This window comes from Zalophus californianus, chromosome 10 (genome assembly GCF_009762305.2).
Source record: "Zalophus californianus isolate mZalCal1 chromosome 10, mZalCal1.pri.v2, whole genome shotgun sequence".
NCBI classification, from domain to species: domain Eukaryota; kingdom Metazoa; phylum Chordata; class Mammalia; order Carnivora; family Otariidae; genus Zalophus; species Zalophus californianus.
The window spans coordinates 70,159,382-70,183,007 of record NC_045604.1 but is presented as its reverse complement, the minus strand read 5'-3'; the positions used below and the strand labels follow the sequence as shown (position 1 = coordinate 70,183,007).

At 53.8% G+C, this 23,626-nt stretch overlaps 1 protein-coding gene across 2 annotated transcripts in view; it reads left to right on the top strand.

Annotated features, from left to right (window-relative positions):
- Positions 1-6,271: 6,271 nt before the first annotated feature.
- LMF1 (lipase maturation factor 1) overlaps positions 6,272-23,626 on the top strand; it is a 96,381-nt gene continuing 79,026 nt past the window's right edge. The window contains exons 1-2 of one of the 2 annotated variants that reach the window (XM_027612903.2): positions 6,272-6,479; positions 18,876-19,185. In XM_027612903.2, coding sequence (XP_027468704.2) covers positions 6,275-6,479; positions 18,876-19,185 — 515 coding nt within the window. In that variant the 5' untranslated portion in view covers positions 6,272-6,274. The remainder of the gene's footprint in view (positions 6,480-18,875; positions 19,186-23,626) is intronic. The other variant, XM_027612904.2, reaches the window with a different exon arrangement.

The following is a 23,626-nucleotide window of genomic DNA, read 5'->3' as shown; positions in this document are numbered from 1 at the left end:
CCACACTGCCCCGAGGATGACTGCTGACAGCCCAGTGGGACCCCCGGCTGTGGCCGTTCCTTGAAAAAGTCTGGGGAGAGGGCAATGCTTAACCCAGAGGGCTGAGCCCCAGTGAACACGGTCTGTCCAGTGACATGTGCTACGCAGATGTGTGGAGAACAGCTGTGGTGTCTGCTCTGGCCTCCGCTCACCCCCTGCTGGTCGTGATCCCCCAGCCTCCGGCTGTGCCTATCCATCTCTCCTCTCCCCGGCCTGGGCCTGGGGGCCTGACTCCACCAGCGACATTCAGGCCTTGGTGTGTATGTTTGACAGCAGGCAGAGGCTGCTTCTGTAGCCAGAAACTGTCCTCAGGCAGGGTCCCTGGGGTCTCCAAATACAGTCTTCCTTGGGTAGAGGTGAGCACCAGGCATCCAGGCCAGGCGCCAGCAATATCATCTATGGGGGAAACCGAGTCTGCTGAGGTGTTAGAGACTTGGAATCTGTCCTGCCTTCCTCTGGACACTTCCATCCCGTAAGCCAATTCGTTCCCTTCCTTGTCTGTGCAGATGGGCGTTGTGTAATACCAGGCTCCTAGATCCCTGGGACCCAGACCCCATCCTCATTGTGGACTTTCTGGCTACTCTGGGCTCTTGCTCCCTGTACCCCAGTCCCCGGGACCCCTGCCCTTCACCATCACCTGGGGCCCCATCCCCGTGCACCAAGCTCCCCTGTGTTCTGTTCACTGGGCTCCTCTGAGAGGCAACAGGACCAGGGGAGGCTTTCTCAACCCCCTTGCAGGAGGGGAGCCAGGATGTTGGATGATGACTCTCACTCCAGCAAACCAGCTTTCAGGCCCAAATAGGGTGCATGAGCTGCACTTGTCCATCCGAACTTAACTTTCAGATTTAATGAGGCTTCTTGTTCAAGAGATCCAAGTGGGAACCCCTCGGAAGTGGAGCCCCGCAACAGTTATGACGGAGAAAGGCAAATGCTAGCTTGAAATAAAAACATCAGAGAGAAAAATCCTCTTTCAGAGTGAGGGGCCCTGGCTGGCTCTGCCACCACGGAAGGTTCCAGAGACAGGGCAGTGCCAAAGGCAAATTAAAATATACCCCGTCAAAAGATTTCCGCTTGTACAAAGTGGAAGAAATCTGATGGTTCTTGGGAGTCCGTCAGGAAGGCTCAGAGCAAGAGTGGCAGAGATTTGACCCCCCACCCCCCCACCCCCCACCAGAGGCTCAGGTCAGGGGCCGAAGGTGCAGGCAGCTCCTGGGGCTTCACATCCAGCTTCCTTGGCTGCAAGCTCTCAAGGAGCTCCAGCGGCTAATCATTCTAATAAAGCGTGAGAAGAGGTGCCTCGGAGTGGTTTGTGGGTTGGGCTGCGTGCATGCTGGCCGCCGGCCCCTGACTGCCACCCTCAGGGTGTGGAAAGGGGTTGGAGGGAGTTGTAGGGATCCCCCAAGAAGGTGCCGAAGTTCTGAAGAGGAGGGCGTTGAGGTCATGGGACCTGATGCCGTCTGTCCCCTGCGGCCCCTTGACTTTGGGTGAGTTATGGGGTTCCTCTGGGCAGTCGAGGGGTCCGGAATGCCTCTCTGTTCTGTGGGCTCACGGTGGGGCTTGTGTGAGCCGATGTATGCAGGGTGCTGGGTGTGCAGTAGCCCAGACCTGATGTTTATTGCTTCTCTGCGACTCCTTGTCAGTCCAAGCTAGCAACTTCCGGGGCCCATCCGCACTGCTGGGGTCCATCTCCATCTTCAGGGAGAGCATCAGGAATGCTACCTGTTCTTTTCAGAAATGAGATGTCTGCTTGGATCACTGGACAGCAGTCTTAGGAAGGTAAGACACAATGCTGGATGGTGGTGGGCACGAGCTCCCCCAGCCTATGAAATAAGCAGTTTGGGTGAAATCAGGGGTCTTGCATGCTGGTGCCTTCTGGAGCCCGGTTGGGAGGGGAGCGTGGAACTGCTGTGGGAGAGGCTGTGAGGAGGGCTGGGGCCTCCGGGCCGCTGGAGAGAGGCCCCATTATCCTGACGGCCAGCCTACGTCCTGCTGCCCCCAGACCTCAGGTGACTGCAGATGCATGCCTGAGCCCAGCTCCGGGGGTAGCAGTGTGGTCAACACCATGGTTTTTGGTTTTAAGGCTGTTTGTTATGCAGCATTATTGTGGTGACTGGTCACTGACGCAGCTCTGTGAGCAGAATTCAGCCTGCAAGCCTCCTGTTTGTGACCCCTGGCCTGGGCGCTTCCAAAACTTCTTCCAGGACAGAATCTGACTCTAGGAGAAAAAACTTCACTGCCCATTCTCTTCCCCCATCAGGCTCTACAGCCATGAAATGTAACAGCAATGTGCTTTTTTGCTTTCCTCTCTGCCTTGCAATCGTAGCTCACTGGCTTGCCGGGCCACACAGAACCACATCTCCCTCTGGGGTGCAGGCATGGGAGGCGAGGGTGCCAGGAGAGGAGACGGGTGAGCCAAGCAGAACAGCCGTCCATGAGTCACAGTTCCCGAAAACCAGCAAATGGCCCAGCACCTGCTCACCCACCCCCACCTGCACCTGCCAGCCTTACCCGGGGTCTTGGCCACTGGACAGTCAGGGTGGGACCAGCCCAAACTGACCACCCCCCCAGAAGAAAGCGACAGATGTTAGTGCCCCTGGGTTCTGTCCCCCCATCAACAGATGTCAAGACATGAAAAATTGGGGTAAATGAAGGGTGGGCGATTAGGTCGGGCCCACGCTGGGTTCTTGTGGGTGCCAGAGACAGCTGCAAATGCACGTCAGGGACAATTGCCCTGAGGCAGTGGGGGCTGCCAAGCCAGGGTGCCTGGGGACAGCTGGACGAGGTGCCGACATGGGGCTCATTCCTCCGTGAAGCCGTACCGCAGCTGCTGGGAGTACCGCCAGCCTGTAGGCCTGTGTGTGCCTCTGCTCTGGGAAGGCACCGGGGGAGCTATGGATGGGCCCCCCAGGACGGGCCCAGGGGTTCTGGCTTGTCTGTGGGTCCGTGTGAGACACCAGCCCCAAGCTTGAGCTGACCGATCGTCTCTGGGAAGCGTCCCTTTCTCCCTTCTTGTCCTTTCCTGGGCTCTTTCTCTCTCACTCTGTCCGGGCGGGGCTCGGCACCAGTCCCTCTGTAACCAGCCTGACTTTTTCTCCAACAGTTTTTGGCTTGAAAATGTAGGTTTAGGAGTCCTGCCGCCCAGGCTCCTGGGGTGGGGGAAAGGCCTCTCCAGGGAGAGACCCCCACGTACCTGGGGCTTGCAGGCACTGAGCCCACGGGGTGAGGAAGCCAGCTTGGTGCCGCCTCCCAAGCACCAGCCTCCCGGCCCTGCAGCTGCTCAGGGTTTACAAAAAAGGTTTTGTTTTTAAGTGGAGTGACTTCTTGGAGCATAGGATGTACCCATATCTAAATATTATTCACAAGCTGTGAGATGCTCCCTAATCTAGACGAAGAGGTAAGTTTGGTATAAAGTAATCTATTCCAACAGGTAAAAATGGTGCCTTCTAGGACATTCTGGAACAACATAGGGTATTTTTAAGGTTGGGGGGGTTAGGTGAAATTCACATGGCATAACATTTAAGCATTTCAAAGTGTACATCTGGGTGCCGTTTTGTGCATCCCGACTTTGTGCAGCCATCACCTCTATGTGGCTCCAGAATACTTTTGTTCCTCCCTGCCCCCAGCCCTAGATAACCACCAATCTGCTTTTGGTGTCTGTGGATTTGCTTATCCTGGACATGTCATATACATGGAATCAGACAACATGTGGCCTGTGTGTCTGGTTCTCCCACTCAGCATGATGTGTTTGAGGTTCATCTATATTGTAGCAGGTGTCAACATTTCACTCCTTTTTATGGGCAAGTAATAGACCAGCGCACTTTTGATTAACTTCAGGTGGAAACAGACAGGCACCAAGCCACTGGCCAGCCTTTCTTCGGCCCAAGGCCTGCTCTGTGAGGTCCACTCTCGTGTGGGTTCTAGACCCTCAGACTCACTGGTCCTCTGCAGTCAGCTCCCAGGAAGGCAGGGCCTGGAGGAAATAGAAGAACATGAGCTCCCAGCAGACCTCTCTGATGGCCTCGCCCACCCTGGGTAAACCCGGAGAGGGAGCCTGGAGTCCAGCGAGCTGGATGCTGGACAAGGGCCCTTTTCTACTCTACACAATGCCCCATTGTGCCCTTCTCTAGGGAGAACAATACAACTCGGGCCAGGGGAAGCCGAGGACAAAGGGCCCATTGTGAGGACTGTCCCCACCTGAAAAGCAGCACCCTGGGTCACACCTGATGGCAGAGCTGTCCTTCCTTGCCTTCTGTCCCCTGAGCAACTCCTGCATCCGGGGGATGTATGGAAGCTCGAGTGGGCTTGGGCTGAGGGGCGCCGGATTCTCCCTGCTCTCCCCAGACAGCTGTGCTAGCCCATCCCAAATGCGGCACTTGGATCCTGGAGAGGAGGTACAGATTGTAGCTTTGCTGGAAGGACCTGGAAGCATGGAACAGGGTAACTGTCCCCCTGATCCCCAAGGCTGGGAGCCTCGGGCACATGCTTTCCTGCTGGGGGCTTACCAGGATGCAGAAGATGTTTGTGCCACCACCCCCCCCAGCCAATCTTTTACATGTCCCACTTTACAGTTGGGCTCTGAAAGGAGAGATTTTCACCACAAAAAAATGGGGGGGGGGCACTTTTTAAAAACTCACACTATAAGATGCATGTGTGCTATTACCCCAACAATGCAGGTGGGGGACAGCTGGAGGCTGAAGAAGGGTTCCAGAAGTTGCTGGTCTGGCCTAGATTTGGGGGAGCCTATGTCCAGAGCCACTCCCTACCCTCACAGAGCTCACATTGCAGGTGGTAAAGATATAATTAAACAAGAATGATCATTTGGCCACACAAGTATCAATAATTTATACGTCAAAACACTCAGGGGGCGCCTGGGTGGCTCAGTCATTAAGCGTCTGCCTTCGGCTCAGGCCCTTATCAGGCTCCCTGCTCAGCGGGAAGCCTGCTTCTCCCTTGCCCATTCCCCCTGCTTGTGTTCTCTCTCTTGCTGTGTCTCTCTCTGTCAAATAAGTAAATAAAATCTTAAAAGAACAACACTCAGAACAAGATGTCAAAAGAAAACACCCAGGACAAACATTTGCAATATACACACGAGAAGAGGATCTTTAATATGTAAAGAGCTGTGAAGAATAAGAAAAACCCATGCCTACCTCAGTGATGTGTGCTTCCAGGTACCTCATGGTTTGCCCACTAACCACTAAGGGTCTGAAGCCTACTCTGTCCTGCACACCCTGCGCTCTTCTAAGAAGTGCCTATGAGCCCACCCACTCAGCACCACCTGTCCTGAGCTGTGCCTGGGCTGCTCTATCCTCATAATGTAGAGTTGCTGGTGTTCTCACCAGGGTTCTTCTTTGCTCTGAATCCTCAGCACCTCACTTTCCCCAGGCAGGGGGCTGGGGTGCAGTCTTGAGAGCCGGTAGGAGTGCAGCCTAAGGGGGCTTTGCTGACCCAAGCCGAAGGATCTGGCTGAATTTCAAGACCCGGCCGCTGACTGTGCTTTCCCTCGCCAGCTGTGTAATTGTCACCCCAACATCCTCCCGGGACAGCAGAGATGAGGGCATGGGAAGGGGACACCCGTAGACACCTGGTCACACGCTCAGAGCAGGTAGTGGCCGCCTGGAGCCCTGGGGCGAAGCCTCCGCTCCAACCTTTTCTCTGCTGCAGGGCAACTCCATATACCTTAGGGGCACACGGAGGGTTCCTCTGCTGCCCACACGGACATTGACCAGGCAGGCCCACCCCGTCCTGGCCAGACACGAGCTTTCCAACAGCCCTAGAGAGGCCAGGAGGGCAGCTTCCCAGGTGGGCAAGCAAACCAGGAGCTTCTGCAACATTGGCTGATGAAAGAGCGAATGAGGGACAGCTGGGTGGCTCAGTCAGTTGGGCGGCTGCCTTCGGCTGGCGTCATGATCCCAGGGACCCGGATCGAGTCCCACATCCGGCTCCCTGCTCAGTGGAGTCTGCTTCTCCCTCTCCCACTCCCCTTGCCTGTTCTGTCAAATAAATAAAATATTTAAAAAAAAAAAGAAAGAACGAGCGAATGACCGCATGGGTCAGCCCCTTTCCAGGTGGAGTACACGCGGGTCCTTCCTTCCAGGTACCCACCCCTTGCCCTCACTGCTGCAGCACGCCCCGCGGCCTGCGGAGGGCGCGCGCGCGCTCCCCGCCCATGGGCGTGGCCAGCCCGGGCGGGAGCAGCCTCTTGTTCTGGGCGGGGAGCCCGAGCGCGTGGCGCTCCATGCGCATGCGCAGTGGTGGCCCCGCGATGGCGGCGCCCGAGGAGTCACTGAGGAGGCGGAAGGTCGGGAATGCGGGCGCCGAGCCTGGGTCTCCGCCGGGGCCTGGGCCGGGGTGCGACCCCACGGGCTGTTCGGCCCGTCTCCGAGCGGGCACTTTCTGGCTGACCAGGATCGTGCTCCTGAGGGCCCTCGCTTTCATTTACTGTGAGTCCGCGGGGCCGGGGCTCCCGTCACTGTTGCCCCTTCGCACGCGCCCTCGTCCCTCAGACCGTTCCCCACCCCGGGACAGCCCCCTGCCCCTCCCCCCGGGACTCTGCCCACCCACTCCCAACTCTGTCTCCCCTTCCCCCGGGACGCTCCCCAACCCCCCCCCCCCGGACGTCCCTCCCCTCAGGGCGCACCTCCCCCTGGGGCGTCCCTTCCCTCCAGGGCCCTCCCCTTCGACGCCCCTCCCACCCGGGACGTGCCTCTCCCCTCCAAGGCGCCCCTCACCCCGGACCCGCCTCTCCGTGGGGCGTCCCGCTCCCCGACCCGGCGATGCTCTCCCAAGGACGTCCCGTCCCACAGGACGCTTCTCACCCCCCCCCGCCCGCCCCTCTTCCCGGGACGTGCCCCTCCCTCCCCTCCAGGACACCCCTCCCCCCGGCACACACCCCCACGCTCCACCGGAGGTCCCTCCCTCTGGGACACTTCCCACCCCCTACGCTCCCTTGCCCCTGGGCGCCCCCCAACGCTTCTCCCCTCCTCACAGTTGCTAGATGCCCCTTCCCCCGGGATGTTTTTCCCCCAATACCCCTCCCACAGGCCCCCCCCAGAGGGATGTACAATAGAGCCCCCTTCCCTGCCCCTCCTCCCCCTGGGTGGGGTGGGGTCTGGACCGGTGGGGTTGGGGGGGCTGAAGGTGCTCGAAGGTGACTTCACCTGCCCCCTGCCCTGACTTCTGTACTTTCCAGAGCCAGGTTCCCCAGTTGGCCTGGGCTGGGAAACGGGGGGCGGGGGGCTCATCTCCCAGGAGATCGACCGACCAGGGGACGCCGCTGCAGAGTCCCTGTCCACAGAGCCCTGTCCGTTAGCCACCTGCGCCCCCCACTCACATGCTGCACCTAGGCCACGGGCAGCCCCTTGCGCAGCCAGGGAGCCTGTGAGTAGAGGCGGAGCTGGGCCCCAGGCCTCACTTTTGCTCCGGAGGCTTCAGAGCAGCCTTCTTGGCACCGTGAAGACTTCAGGAGCAGGTGAAGCTTGAACCTCAGCCTTCACCTGACCAGGCTGGGAGCCACTAGGCCCTCAGCCGTGCAGAGCCCGCAGCAGCCCTGGGCCACAGAGGTTAAGGCCTGCAGGCCCCGAACCCACCTCCCCGCCCCAGCCCCTGCACCCACAAGGGTGCAAGAGCCAGTGGGGGAAGTCTGCGACAGTGGAGCACAAACTCAGATTCTCAAACCAACCTGGGGACCAGGCTGAGACAAGCCTGTGGTCTCTGCTAGAGGGATCCAGAGGGTACTGGTCCCTGGCGTTGCCAGTCTCGACTGTGCCAGGGTCACTGAACATCTCAGCTTCGGTTCTACAGCTCTTCCTCCCACGAGGAAGCAGCAGTGTCCTTCCAGAAACCCTGAACAGTGGTGTGCACCCTAGGAGGGCGAGGCTGGCTTGGGCGTCTTCTAGCGCACAGTGGAGACCAGGCTTTCTGGAGCGATTCGGTGGACCTGTGGGGTCCCCAGCGTGGGCTTTCCGCAATGCTGCCCTCTCTTTTGTTACGGTAATTCTTGCCAGCGCTGCTCTATGCTCCACAGTTTTAAATAGTCATTCTGAATGTTTGAGCTGTCACTTAGCAAAAGATGGAGCGCAGACAGGGTTCCCCAAGGAGGGGGCTTTGGTAGACTGCTACCAGGAGAACCTGTAGCGCTGGCAGCTCGCTAACACCCGCCCCAGGCTTTCTGGTGATCCCGCATGCACCTGATCTCCCTCCGCGGGGATTCCTTGTTCCAGTCCCAAGGAGACAGTTCTGAGCTGCTGGGTCAAGCGGACATTTTGAGCCCTGTGTTGAGTACGGAACCAGTTGCTTTGAGACATTTTTTTCCTATCTTTATATTTGGGGTAGAATCAGTGTTTTTCAGCTTATGAGGGAACTGGTTTCCCATCTTCCAGGGACGAGGTTCTCTGACGGCTGGCCCCGGGCAAGTGGGCGCCTATTTTGCATTGGTCTCTTTCTAGAAGGTTCTGGAGCTTTCTGGTAGCATGAGCTACCTCAGAGTTTCTTTCTGAAGTCCCAGGGTTTTTCAGGATGCCATAGGGGCTGTACGCACGTTTCACTTGATGTTGAATTTTATAGTTGCTCTTGTGGACTCCTGACCCCACCACAAGGCTGAATAAGGAACCCCTGCCCTATGCTTCATTCTCTGCACATTTAAGAGAGTTCTTACAGGGCGCCTGGGTGGCTCAGTTGGTTAAGCGACTGCCTTCGGCTCAGGTCATGATCCTGGAGTCCCGGGATCGAGTCCCGCATCGGGCTCCCTGCTCAGCAGGGAGTCTGCTTCTCCCTCTGACCCTCTTCCTTCTCGTGCTTTCTATCTCTCATTCTCTCAAATAAATAAATAAAATGTTTAAAAAAAAAAAAGAGAGTTCTTACAACACTGTCTTTAGTGTGCCTGTTCATCCACCTATGAGCTTGCAGCCTGACAGTGTTCTATTTATACTTCTATTCTCCATCTTCTAGGGGCATCTCCTGCTTCATAAAATTTCCTTGACTTGTTGCAGTCTTTATCATTACTCTTTGTCCCCATGGGATACTTTTCCACCTGTGTCCCCCTTCCCTCCTCACTCCCCACTCCCAGCTTCTTGGTGTGGACACTCAGGACACAGACGGCCCACCTGAGAGGCCCCCTGACTCTCTCTGGGTTGTATTCACAGTTCTTCAGATCTCACATTGCTGTCCTTTTTTCTTTTATTTTTTTATTCTCTCTTTTTGCTGGGGTTAATCCCCAAACAACTTTTCAAGAAAGAATTTGGAGGTGAACTTTCTGTGTTTTTCTTGCCCTCATGGGAATTATTGAATTGCCTGGGTCTTCCATTCTCATTCAAAGCAGGTTTTCTCAGAACTTTTTGGGTTGATGATGAGAAGTCTTCACACAGCCTGATCCCTGCTCTTCCTCAGATGCCTAAACACAAACACTTTCATTTTTTTTCCTTTTTCTTTTTTTAAGATTTATTTATTTGAGAGTGAAAGCACGAGTCGGGTGAGGGGCAGAGGGAGAAGCACACTCCCCGCTGAGCAGGGAGCCTGATGAGGGGCTCATCCCAGAATCATGATGTGAACCAAAGGCAGACGCTTAGCCGACTGAGCCACCCAGGTGCCCCAACGCTTTCGTTTTTCTACTGACACACTCTGACACCACATGTGGGGGGGTTTTCCTCACAAGCAGTTCTGACAGTATCTGCCTGGCATGAGTGCAGACCACGCCCCACCAGGCTGAGGGCCCCGTCCCACAAGACCGCCCCCTCTTCAGATGCCACTCACACATCCAGGCTGTCACCAGCTGTAAGTCAGGGTTTTCACGACCCCCTTCTCAAGCGCCATAATTTGTTAGAACGGCTCACAGAACTCAGGGAAACACCTTACTTCAGTTACTGGTTCATCATCAAGGCTATAACTCAGGAACAGCAGATGGAAGTCACCCACAGGGCGGGTGGGGGGTGTGAGGGTGGGGAAGGAGCATGGAGCTTCCAGGCCCTGCCTCCTGCCCGGGAGCGCCACCCTCCCCCTCCTGGCACCTCCATGTGCCCACAGGCTCCAGAACCCCTTCATTTTGGGTTTTTAGGGAGGCCCCGTTACACAGGCGTGGTTGATGAGATCATTCATCATTGGTGATGGGCTTGGTCTCCGGCCTTCTAATCACACGTCGGGTCCCCTAATCACACGTCGGGTCCCCTAATCACACGTCAGGTCCCCTGGCTACCAACCCCCGAGCTCCAAGAGTCACCTAGTTGGTGTGAACCCAGGTAAGGCTGAAAGGGGCTTGTGATGAACCACAGCAGATGCTCCTCTCAGCCCCGAAACTCAGGAAATTCCCAGGAGCTGGGACAAGGAGCACATAAATGTTTCTTATGTGGCGGTATCACAGTGACCTGTGTTTTCCTCTGGAAACTTTCGGAATCCCTGCTGCCTTGCCATCTTACTCTGGGTCCTTGTTATTTAATGGCGTGTCTACGTGAGAGGCCCTTCCTCATTCTCGGGGGACTCTGGGCTCATTAATTCTCAGGATTCCTGCCCTAGTTCTGGACAGCTTCTCTGACCCTGCCCAGTCTGCTGCCTCTGGGTTCCTGTGTGTCTGAACACCCCAAGTGGATCCCAAATGTGCTCCATTCAGGGACGCCTGCCCCATCAAGCCTCCCCAGCTTCGCTGGAGCCTGCCAGAGAAGCCACTTCAAGAAGCTAAACAAGGGTCTGTTAGAGAAGATGGGCCCCTCCCAGGCCCTGTGGACTGTGCTGCTGTGACTGCCCTGGTCCGCTGAGTGTCCACAAGTGGCGATGTAGGGTCTCCAGAGGGGTGCTGAGTACTGTGGGAGCAGAGTGGTGTAGGAAAGACGCTAGGGTTCAAAGCCGACGGCCAGTAAGGAATTCTTGAGATGTCTTTGGTGCAAAAAAGTCGTTTTATTAAAGCTCGGGGACAGGACCCGTGGGCAGAAAGAGCTGCGCTGGGGTCATGAGGAATGGCCCATTGTATACTTTAAAGTTGGGAGGGGGTTAGGGACAGTGTAAGTCTCCCAGGAATTTTGGAAACAAGGTTTCTAGGATCATGAGGGCACTAGCTATTACTAGGAAAAGGTCATTTATTACCATTTAGTAAAAACTCAGTCATGAGACCCTTCAGATGTGTATCGGTGGGCCATATGCTTGGGGGATGCTGCCAACATGTATCTTGGGGGGTAGAGATAAAGGAAGTTTCCAAAGGAATTCTTACATGTTAAAGTAGACTTACAGGGTCCTGGTCGGGGGTGGGGGTGGGATCAGGCTGGGATTGCCTTTTGCCCTTAGCAAAGTGTCAACATCGAGGCAGTTGATACCCTAGAGGAATGTCACTGCCTGTTTCAAGGTCTTGTCAGTGGGCTGCAGGGAGTAAGGAAATTTAATAATTTCTCTTCTGCCTGTGTTTCCCACATCACAGAGGAAGTTGACACGTAAGCGGATTGCACATCTCAGTTTCCCACTGTTACCGTGGAGTCCTTGGAATAACATTTCTTTGAAAATCCTAATTCTAAAGGGTCTCAAGGCTAGTTTTGGTCCAACTCTGATTCTTGCTTTTGCTTTACACATGTTTTGTGCAGTTGCTCTGTTGGCTTTCCTTATTTCTGTTATACATGGTAGAGTTTTATTACTTCTCGCCCCCGACCAGCGGTTGCTCTTTGAGGTGAGTCTAAACTGCACTTTCTAGAAGCAGAAGCTTGTTGCCCTCCCTGTCAGGACGCATGACGTCTTCCCCTTCTTGGGCTCTTGGGCTCTTGCAGCTCAGATAGCGCCCAAGTGTGGGCATGGAGTGCAGTGTGGAGGCCGCAGTGCTGCGGGCATCGTACTTGCAGAAATTTTGAGGAAAAAAATGGGACCAAAAAAAATCCTGTTTCATTGTATGTAGTTGTGAGATTTCACTGGTTCTGGGAGTTCATGGAAATTAGCTCTTGTTCTGTGCTCCAGGCCCTTAGATTCTAATGAAATGCTCTGCTTGGTTTTACAAGGTTCTCTGTAAAACGCTTCCAGGTTGTTTAAAAGACAAGTAACACTGCCTACTTGTGAGCTTTCTGCAGCACATGCCTCTGAAGAAATGGCACTGCGCGTTACTGTGCCAAGGCCCAGAGTTTAACCACACTCAATAAAAACCAGCCAGCCGAGAATGGCATTTGGGGATGATTCTGTTTTAATTTTATAGCAATTCATCTGAGTGAGAGAGAAAACTAAATTTTTGTTTTCTAAAGAAAATATTTGCAGACATCCTTGATAATGCATATTTAGGTAATCTGCTCACCTCTCCTAGATCAGTGTCTGGGTTACCCCCACACCCCCACCCCCAGTGAGTGGCTGAGCACCTCCATGCCTAGGCCCTGTCTCTTGCCTTCCTGGACTGGGAGAGGGGTCTGTCTCCTGCCTCCTTCCTGGGCTGGGGTGGGGTTCTGTCTCTTGTCTTCCTGAGGTGGGGGTCTGTCGCCTGCCTTCCTGGGCTGGGGGTGGGGCTGACTCTGGCCTTCCTATGGTGAGGGTGGGAGGCAGACTCCTGCCTTCCTGGGCTGGGGTGGGGGTGGGGCTGACTTCTGCCTTCCTAGGGTGGGGGGTGGGGGCTGACTAAGGCTTTGTAGGTTCAATTGGTTGGTTTAGCTTTTGAGATGCTGTGATATTTTGACATTTTACTTCTTTCTACTTAGCCGTTTCTGTAAGAGGAGTGGAAATTGAAATAGGTTTTCTTTTCTGGAATTTTAATCCCAGCCATGTTCATTGTTTCCTGATAAGATAGAAAGTTTCCTATGCTCTTGCCTTAGAATTGCCTTTTTTTTTTTTAAATATTTTATTTATTTATTTGACAGAGAGAGACACAGCAAGAGAAGGAACACGAGCAGGGGAGTGGGAGAGGGAGAAGCAGTCTTCCCACTGAGCAGGGAGCCTGATGCGGGACCTGAGCCGAAGGCAGAGATGCTTAACAACTGAGCTACCCAGGCGCCCCCTTAGAATTGCTTTTTTTTTTCTATTTTATTTAAAGATTTTATTTATTTATTTGAGAGAGAGAGAATGAGAGATAGCACGAGAGGGAAGAGGGTCAGAGGAAGAAGCAGACGGGAGCCTGATGCGGAACTCGATCCCAGGACTCCAGGATCATGACCTGAGCCGAAGGCAGTCGCTTAACCAACTGAGCCACCCAGGCGCCCTAGAATTGCTTTTTAAAACTAATTGGTGAGGGGCATCTGGGTGGCTCAGTCAGCTGAGTGTCTAGACGTCTTTGGCTCTGGTTGTGATCCCAGGGTCCTGGGATCAAGCCCTATTTGGGGCTCCCTGCTCAGCGGGGAGTCTGCTCCCTTTCTCTCTGCCCCTCCCCACTCGTGTGTGCTCTCTCTGCTCTTCCTCTCTCAATTAAATAAAATCTCTTAAAAAGAACTAATTGGTGAGACCAGGGATCCCTGGTGGCTCAGTCGGTAAGAGCATCCGACTCTTGATCTTGGGGTTGTGAGCTCGAGCCCCACTTTGAGCATAAAGATTACTTTAAAAAAAAAGAGAGAAGTCCTAAAACTAATTGGTTAGACCAAATCTTGTTTTCCTTCCATGGCAATGGAGTGTGAATTGTGGTTGCAGGGAGGAAGGACATGCCTCTGTTCTGTCATCGCTAATTAGGTGCCTGTGTGGGTGAGCCCCAGGGTTCTGGAATGGGCCACGGCAGCCTAAGTCAGGGGATAGACCAGCTGGGCTCCACCTGGGGGAGCACCGCTGTGGAGGTAGCCTCCGAGGTCAGCGGCCTGTGGCCTTGTTCAGCTAATGCCCCAGGCGGGGACGGGTGAGGGAGAAGAGCGGCATTGTGCACTCCGCTGCCCTCCCACTGACCCTCTGTGGTTGGGTGGTGGGCTTTCGTCCTCGGGTGACTCCCACCCGGTCCCCCTTCCCTTGGCCTCCTGTGGTCATGTAAGGGTCAGGCCTCACTTCTCTTTCTCCACTGCTGTGAGCTGCATATAGTGGGCTTTCAAGAAACTTGGAAGAAAAAAAACCAACCTATTAAGGAAACTCCACAGACTTTATTGGGATTTCCCACCCCGGGGCCCCTCCCAGGGCCACACTGCACTTCGCTGCCTTGCTCGTCTCCTTTGTCCCCTCTGGTCTTTGGCAGTCTAGAGGCCTTTCCCGGCTTTTCATGACCTTGGTCGTTTTGAGCAGTTCTGGTCCCATATTTGGTCCGATGCCGCTCACACTGGGTTTGTCTGGTGTTTCTTGGGATGAGATGGGTCACAGAGGTGAGGTGCCCTTGTTACCAGATCGGGTGCCCGAGTCCACATGACTCGCTGCGGGCGATACCGACCTGGGTCACCTGGTGAAGGTGTGTTTCCAGGTGTCTCCCATGCGTTCCCTGTCCTCTGGAAGCCCGTCACCGGGCCCGGCCCGTGCCCCAGGAGAGGGAGGACTCAGCGCCACCCCCGGAGGGGCATCTCCACATATCTTTGGGAATTCCTCTGTGAGGAAGGTTCGTGTCTTGTCTCCACGTCTTAGCCAGTCCTCACACTGAGTTGGGCTCTGGGTTGTATCCCACGCTTTCCCTTGCTGTGGCTTCAGACCGTCCAGCTCCGGTCGGCTCTGGTGCTTTCCGCCTGCTTCGCTGGTGCCCCTGCCACGGGCCGCTTGCCTCGCCCTTGTGTCCCAGCCCTAAGACTAGCCGTTTCTCTGGCTGTGGTTTCTTTACTGGGGAGTGGTGTTCAGAACCCAGATCTGCGTGCCGGGAGTGCCCGATGTCACGTGTGGTCATTCACATCCGGTTGTTTCCCCGCACATCCATCCGAATGTTTGCCAGGGTAACATGAATTCACACTGGCTTCTCCAGTCCTAACCCAGGACACAAGGTAGGTGCGCTCCTTCCTTCCTTGCTTCTCTGGAACGTCCGTGTCTCCTGGTGGGAATCTTGCCCCACTGTCCACCATGCTTTGTTTGCAAAGCAGTTTCAGAATCGTCCGCATACGCCAAGAGAAAGACCAACCAGACTCCAGCATTTATCAACCATTCCTTTGGTCTTTGTCCTTAGAGTTTTCACTCAAAGCATTTTCCGGAGTTACTTAGGCCAGCCCTCCCATCCCCCTTCCGCGCAGTGTGGTCATGTTAGACATCTGCCATAGAGTGCCATTCATATGTCACAGTCTACATTCCATCCTGGCATCCTCTGACCTCCAGGCTGGCTTTTTTGATAGTTTGTAAACATTTAAGTTCATTTTTTGTGACATACAGTTCTATGGGTTTTGACAAATGCATGCTTATCCATCACTCTGGTACTATACAGAGTAGTTGTATCCCCCCCAAATTCCCCTGTGCATGTAGTCACCTACTGCTCCCCCCCCCCCGCGCCCCCGCACGTCTGCTGTCATCCATGCTCTGCCCCTGTGGCTTTGCCTTTTCTAATATAAATGGAATCCTAGAGTATGTAGCCTTTGGGTCTGGCTTCTGTTAGAAAAGGGCATTTATGGTCCTTCTGTGCTATTGTATGAATCAGTGGCTTGTGTATTTTCCCTCGACTGTTATCCGTTGTAGGCATGTACCACCTGTGTTTATGTTTACTCCCACACTGGGGGACCTCTGTGTTGTTTCCCACGTTAGCAGTTATGAACCAAGCCCGTTTGCTCCATTTGCATGCAGACTTTTGTGGAAATGAAACTTTTCAGTTCACATGGGCAAATACCTAAGCGTATAATTCCTGGGTCATATATGGTAGATCCATGTTCAACTTTAGAAGAAACTGCCACCGCGCCGTCCACAGTGGCCATGGCAGTTTGCCTTCCCACCAGTCATGAACGTCTGGGGTTCTGAATCCTCTGGGACATTTGGTATTTTCAGTTTTTTGGATTTTGTCTGTTGTGATAGGTGTGTGGTGATATTGCATTGGGGCTTTAATTGGCATTTCCCCAATAAATGATATTGAGCATCTTTTCTGTGTTTATTTACCATCTGTGTATCTTATTTGTGTGAAACAGATGACTTCAGTGTCCAGATATTTTGTCCATTTTAAACATTGGGTTTGTTTCCTTATTCTTGAGTTTATTAAAAGTACTTTAATATTCTGGATACAGGATATTGTGGTACTTTAAATATTCTGGATACAAGTCCTTTATCAGGTCCTTTGTGTGGTTTGTAAATGTTTTCTCCCAATCTGTGGCTTGTCCTTTCATTCTCTTACAAGTCTCATTTATAGAGTGGGAGCTTTTCATCTGATAAAGTAGTTTATCCGTTTTTTTTCTTTCTTGGGTCACGCTTCTGGTGTTGTGTCTGAAAACTCATCGCCACCCCCAAGCCACAGATTTTCTTGTAGAAGTTCTCAACTTTTACACTTCACCATGAGGTCTACGGTCCTTTGTGAGGAAATTTTGGTGTAAGGTGTAAGACATGTGTCTGGGCTCATCTCTTTGCATATGGTCATCCACTTGCTCCATGCCGCTGGTTGAAAAGACCATCTTTCTCCACTAAACTGTCTTTGCCCTTTGTCGGAAATCAGTGGGCTGTATTTGTGTGGGTCTATTCCTGGGCTCTGAGTCCTGTTCCATGACGTCTGGGTCCCTCCTTCTGCCAGAACCACACTGTGTTTGGTTTTTTTTTTTAAGATTTTATTTATTTATTTGACAGAGAGAGACACAGCGAGAGAGGAAACACAAGTAGAGGGAGTGGGAGAGGGAGAAGCAGGCTTCCCGCTGAGCGGGGAGCCCGATGCGGGGCTAGATCCCAGAATCCTGGGATCATGACCTGAGCTGAAGGCAGACGCTTAACTGACTGAGCCACCCAGGTGCCCCCTGTTGTGCTTTAAAAAAAACAAAAACAAAAAAACAATGGTTTATTTAGGAGTGTGTGGTGTAATCTCTGAAGATTTGGGTGTTTCCAGATAACGTCCTGTGACTGATGCTAGGTTAATTCTCTTTGTTCGGGGCACACGTTTTTTAGATTCCAGTTCTTTTCTATATGTTGATATTTGCTGTATGGCTCACAGCATGGAGCGTCCTGGCGAATGTCCCACATATAGTTGAAAATCGTACCTATTTTGCTGTTTGGTAGAGTGTTCTAAGGATGTCACATTTTTGTATCTTGCTCTCTTATGCTAGATGGCAATCTAGAAGCATTGGGTCAAGTCAATTAACATACATATAGGATATATACATATATGTATTGGTGAGGTAATTTAAATATACATAAGTTTTGTTGCTAGATTCATGAGCATTTCATATTATTACGTGTTTGTTAATTCTTTATCGTTATGCAATATCCTTTTTTTATCCCTCATACTGTTCCTTGTTTTTATGTCTCTTGTCTGATATTCATATAGCCATCAGCCTTCTTTTGATTAACATTTGTATGATATATCTTTTTCCATGCTTTTAATTTACCTATGTGTTTATATTTTAAACGCGTTTCTTGTAGACAGCATAGATTTGAGTCCTTTTTTTTCTAATTTGAGAGAGAGTGAGCAAGAGAGAGAGAGAGAGAGAGAGCGCATGAGCAGGGGCAGAAGGAGAGGGAAAAGCAGACTGTCGGCTGAGCAGGGAGCCCGACGTGGGACTCCATCCCAGAACTCTGGGATCATGACCTGAGCCAAAGGCAGACGCTGAATCGACTGAGCCACCCAGGCGCCCCTGAGTCCTGCTTTTTTATCCAGTCTGACAATTTCTGTCTTTATTGGTGGGTTTAGAACAATCTCATTTCAAGCAACAGATTAAAATCTATCATATTGCTAGTTGTTTTCTATTTGTTCTTTCTGTTCTTTTTTTTCTCTTTTCCTGCCTTCTCTTTGGTTAGTTTAGCATCTTCTATAATTCCATTCTTGTGTCTCTATTAATTACTTAGAATTGTTTAAATTTTTATTTGCTCTCCCATAGGACTTGCAATAAACATTTTAAATTAATGTGTGCCTCCCTCCGTGTAATAATATCCCACTTCCTGTGTGGCATCCGGTCCTTCTAAGAGTGTGTTCCAACATCTCCATCTGGCCTCGGTGCTGCTTTCTCCTATACTTTCCTTCATATACTTTAGCTGATTCTGGCCTGTTTTGCTTTAGATGAGGAGTCACACACATTTCCAACAGTGAACATTACACCAGGAGCCTAAACCAGTGTATGTGGAACTAGAAACTGAACCACCGCCATGCTCCCTCCTCTACCTCCGCCCCATCCCTGCCCCGTGATGCAGCTGACTGCAGGTGTGCAGCTGGGTCCGTCAGTGCGTGTGCTCCCGCGGGGCGTCCGGCGGGCATCCCTGGGTCCCGAGACGGCCTCTTGCCTGGCTCTTTCCCCTTGGTGGGCCTTGAGTTTCCCTGCTCTTCACGTTTGCAGATGGGAATGTTGTGCCCTCTCTCCTCTCCTGTAGCATCCCCGTGCAGACACTTCTGTGCAAACTCTCGAGTCTAGAGAATGCTAGCGTGCTCTTCCGGTGGCGGGGGGAACTTGAAGGAAACCAGTGGTTTGAGAGCGGGTGGTCATGACTTGCACGTGAGCTGCAGCCCCATCTGGGAGGGACACCATGGACCAGCCCCACGAGCCATCCAGACATGTGTTATCATGACAAAGGCTGAGTGCAGTCAGGGGTCCTTACCTGGCCGTTCACCTGTAACCGCACATACATGTGACACCAGCATCTGTCTCATGTACACATACACAACACATGTAAGTAGACACACCCATGTAGGTTTGTATACGTGTGCACACACAGCCTAGCTTCTCCAGCTTGGGTCTTCCAGTATTTCCCCCGAGATTTTGGAATTTGGACCTCTTGTGTCCCTGCTTTGATTCCAAACCATGGGTCAGACGCCCCCTCATCTTCTCGCCCAGCCAAGCCCCCTCCTGCAGATGTCCACAGATGGCTGTGCTCCTGCTCATGGTCCTTTGGTCTTTTTCTTCCAGTTGTGGCATTCCTGGTGGCTTTCCATCAGAACAAGCAGCTGATTGGAGATCGGGGCCTGCTGCCCTGCCGCACGTACCTAAAGAGCGTACAGCAGTATTTCCGGGGCCCGGTCGGCTGGGATGCCGTGAGCTATGCACCCACCGTGCTCTGGCTGCTGGACTGGTCACACATGGACTCCAACCTGGATGCCCTCGCACTTCTCGGGTTGGGTGTCTCCTCTTTCGTCCTGGTCACCGGCTGTGCCAATATGGTGCTCATGGCCACTCTCTGGGTTCTCTACATGTCCCTGGTCAACGTGGGACAGATCTGGTAAGCAGGAAGAAGTGAAGTCCTGGAGTCCAGGTGTGCTGTGATTCCATGGCCTGGGAACGTCACAGGCCTCAGAACAAGCCATAGCCTCCGGGCAGCTGGGGAGATGGAGCAAGCTTGCCTCTTAACATTAGTTCAGAAGAACATCGCCATTTCAATTAGGCTGTAGTAGAGTCTGCTAGTTGCCAGTCGACCAAAATCCAAGGGACTTTGTCCTTTGGGAAGAGTAACGATTCTGTAGGGTGTGGCATGGCCACCCCCGAGAGAGCATGTAGTCAGCCTCCTAGGGCCGGGAACCTGTGAGGTGGACGTGGAGTCCCTCTGTGGGCTTCTGGGAGTGCTGTGGTGGGGGGCGGGCTTGATTTGGAGGCTTCTTTCTTCTGCTACTCCCTGCTCCAGCTCCTCCCTTGTTCTGGGAGTCCAGCTAGTGCCAGGAGTCACAGGTCAGGCTGGCCCTGTTCCGGGGGCGGGTGAGCTCCTGTGACAAGTATCCAGAGGTGGTGGTAGAGCTCCACAGAGCCGGGGAGGCTGGAGAAGTCCTGCGGTAACCGAGGGGCGTGTGCCAGGGCAGCCCGCTGTCCAGGGGGGCCCGATAAAAGTCCAATGGCCACGGGCTGCTGTGGTGTGTTTGAGCAGAGGGATGCCACTTTTCTTTCCAGTTCTGGGCTCCAGAGGAAGCACGGGGGACTCTGTAAGAAAAGGCAAAGTTTTGAGAGAAGCTCTGGGACAGGGGATTGGTGTCTGTGCAGACGTGTAGGAAGTAGATGTGGGCGTCTGCATCTGCGCAGACATGGAGAAGGTTAAGCACTGACCAACAGGCCGTCTGTCCTCTGGGCAAAAAATGTAAGTCTGGTGTCCTGATAGTCCTTCCAGCGCTGGTCCGGGATGGAGAGGCTCACGCAGTCTCCCCAGAATGGGGGCTGTAACCCAGACCGTCCCCGCCTGAGTACATGGAGCTGACCTTCAGTCCCATCTTGCAGGTCTATTTTGAATGGTCCCTCAGGGCTGTGGCCATGGGCTGGAGGCTGTCTGAAGCCCCCCTCAGCTCCCCCGAGTGCAGTTGCACCCTGGTCCCTGTGTGCAGGTGTGCGCCACTTGGAGAGGAGTCTGGGCTGGACTCTTGCCTGGTCCTCTTCCTGGCTGTGGGAAGTGCCGGTCAGTGTTGCACTGGATAGAACAGTTGTGGAGGACACTCGGCATGCGTGCAGGAGGCCTATCCTGCAGATCCAGTCCGCGGCAAGGAAGTCTGGGCATCTCCGTCACCCTGAAAACCCCTCTGCTCCGTCCACTCCCAGGGCCCTTCTGTCCTGTTACTGTTGACCATGGGGGTGGAAATAGGGGCTGGGGTGCCTTGGGTGGGGTCTGGGTGACTGTCCCGTGTGCCTTCTGTTCGTCAAGCAGCTGCAAAGCAGCTGTGAGGTGTGATGCCTCCTTCACCCCCATATGCTCCTTCCCTTGTGGGATTCCCAGGGGTCAGACGCCCGAGGTGCAGTCCCTTCTGCCTCCAGTCTCTCAGTCAGTAGGTGTGTACCAACACAGAAGGACTCTGGCTGGGTTTTTCTGTGATGTCTTAAGAGGCTACTGCTTTTTGAGGTGTGTGATTTTAATCTATGCCAGAGGAGGAAGAGTTCTAGGCACACACAGCGAGCACACCCGACTCCATGGACAGGCGGGGTGGCACGCTTCATGTGTGGCATGTGTCTTGGGTCACGCCTTCCCGTGTCTAGCAACCAGAGAAATCATTCTGATTTTAAGTTTACTGTAAAAAGTATTTCCTAGTCATGTGTAGAGTATGGTCAAGAAAGATTAACCCCATGTTTAAATTTCTGAAAACGAGTTTGGGTACAGATGGCCAAAAATAGTCTTATATTGTTTTCACTGGAAGAGATATTCTGCTCCCCTTCCCTTGGATACGTAAAAAAGAAAAATGTGATTCAAATTAATTTAAGTTCACTAAAGCAAAATAAAATAAAAGTACATCTTCTCAGAAATGATGCATGAGATGGTTTAGGTGAAAAATGAAAAAGAAAACAAAATCTGTCATTGGAGACCAGCGGTTTCTTTACCGCGCTCATGAGGCAGATGTCTGCATTCATAGTCGGGCCACTCGCTGCTGGTTTGGCGCAGATGTGGGGCTGTGGGGGGTGGGGGGAGCTCCGGTGCCCTCTGCCTCTACGGTCTTTCCAGCCCCGCCCTTGATGCAGGTTTCCCTGACGGATGAGAGTTTTGGCGTCAGAGTGACATTGAAAACTTACCAAGTGAGGACCCCTCACATGGACAACAGGCTTTCTTTTTCCTGGCACCCCAAAATGAGAGTTAGACACAGACTGTTCCTTGCATGTCCCATTTATTTAAAGTTGAGAGAAAATATTTGTTTGGGGTGAGATGCTCAGATAATGGACACTGTTGACAGAAATGTCTTTCAGGTGTTGTCCAGCTGGCATCCCGTGGCGGGGACAGGAAGCCCCCATGGGGCAAGGAGGCACCGGGCAGGCACACATGGCGCTTCTCCGAGGCACTGCAGCCTTGCTTTGGGGTCCCGTGCTGCCGGCCCTGTATCTGCCCGTCTTTGCCATGTGTGCATGGTGGCTGTTGCTTCACTAGGCCCTCTGTCTGCCCTGTCCCTCTGGTGGGCATCCTCTCATCTTCCTCCAGGCTCAGACTGGTGCCCCTACCCCAGTCCCGGCATCTCACATGCATGCTCCAGGGCACGTGGAAAGCCTGCGTTGCTGCCAAGGGAGGCAGGTGAACCTCACACTCAGTGGCACCGTGAGTCTCCAAGGCAGATGTCGTGGGGCAGAGCCAGGTAGCCTTACACCGCACCCTGCACCTTCTGGAACCATGACCCCCTTTGCCTGCTCTCCTGACTCATTCCTGACACTGCATGTCAGGCGGGAGCTCATGAATCCACTTCATGGTGGCCATGGGAAAGTGGCTCCCCTCCAGGCCGTGAGCGCTCTGTAGAGTGATGATGCAAGCCCTCGGAATCGGGGAGGGGGGTGTGTGTGCTGATTTTATGAAGTCCTTGTTGTGGCTGCAGGAGGCACAGCAGGCCGGGGGCGAGCTGGGGGGCCGTGCCCCAGGCAGCTGCACCCCGGTGGGCCCTGTCCCAGAGCTGCAGGGCCGGCAGCAGTGTGGCCTGTGGCTGGGCGTGGGGCAGCCGTGGGCTGTGAGGGAGAGCTGCCACGCTGCATGCTCAGCCACCCCGAGGCCACCCCCTTTTGCCCCACAAACCCCTGTGCCACAGTTCCACGGTCATCAGTGGGACCCAGGGGAACCTGGGACGCCGACTCTCCCCACTTCTCCCATGTTTCACCAGACTTCACATCCTCCTGATTTTACCCACAAAGTGTTTCCAGAACCTTCCTCTGCTGTCAGCACCCGGTGTGGCCCCATGTTCATGACAGCTTTCAGCTCTGCTTCCCACACGGCATTGTGTTTTGTCAAGGGCACGTGCCAACTTCATTTTGGGTTTCTGCCGTTCCAGTTACGGGCAATTAAGACATATTGTTTTCATATGCTGGGCAAATCTAAGGTGATGAATCATGATTTCTCCATGTACTCTGGCTGCCGCCCTCCTCATCAGCCTTGTGTTGAGGACCAGGGCAGGCACGATATTGGTCTCTCAGGCCCTGGAGGCTGGGACTTGTGGCCCCTGTTAGGGAACAGGAACCCCACACCCCAGGAGAGCAGCCCCCGGGACAGCGTCCCGGGGGCTGCAGGAAGTAGCTAGGGGCAGGGGCGCAAGTCCCAGGACCACCTTGGGGCTGTGCTGCTGCGCAGGAGGGTGAGGCAGGAGCAGGGTCATTTCCTTTGTGGCATCGTCTTAGGCTCGGGCTTTGCTCTGCCTTGGCTGAGTAGAGGGAGGGACACAGCAGATGCCAGGCAGGCCTTGCTCATGCACGAAAGCTGAGTGGACAGGAAATATGAACGAGGCTTGGCACCGGACGCTCCACGTCCCTGCAGGGCTTCTTCCTGGAGGCCGCTGCAAGCCAGCAGTCAGGGCGCCAATGCACGGCAAGCCTGTGCGGGGCTGCTGAATACCTTGGGGGTTCCCACTTCACAGTTGCCCCCTTTGCATCATCAGCTGTCAAGTATGGTTAGAACAGGTTTTCATTTCCTGGTGCTATGGGGGGACAGGAGCGGCACAAGGGTGTCCCATCCCTGAGGCCGTGCAGTGAGGGGCAGAGAGATGACCACCAGTGGTTCCACTTGCTTAACAAGAGAAGCCTTATTGGAAGGGGCGCAGCATCATCTGTCAGGTGGAGACGGGGAGGAGGCGCCTTGGGACTGCATGGAGCAAGAAGGGGCCCTGGATGAGGCGGCCGGGGCAAACGGCTGGCAGGCAGCCCCCCACTGCCCAGCTGATGTGTCCTGGTCCTCAGACGCAGTGGGCCGTGGTAGGCACATCTGAGCGCACTGTGCGCACGTGCTGTTCTTG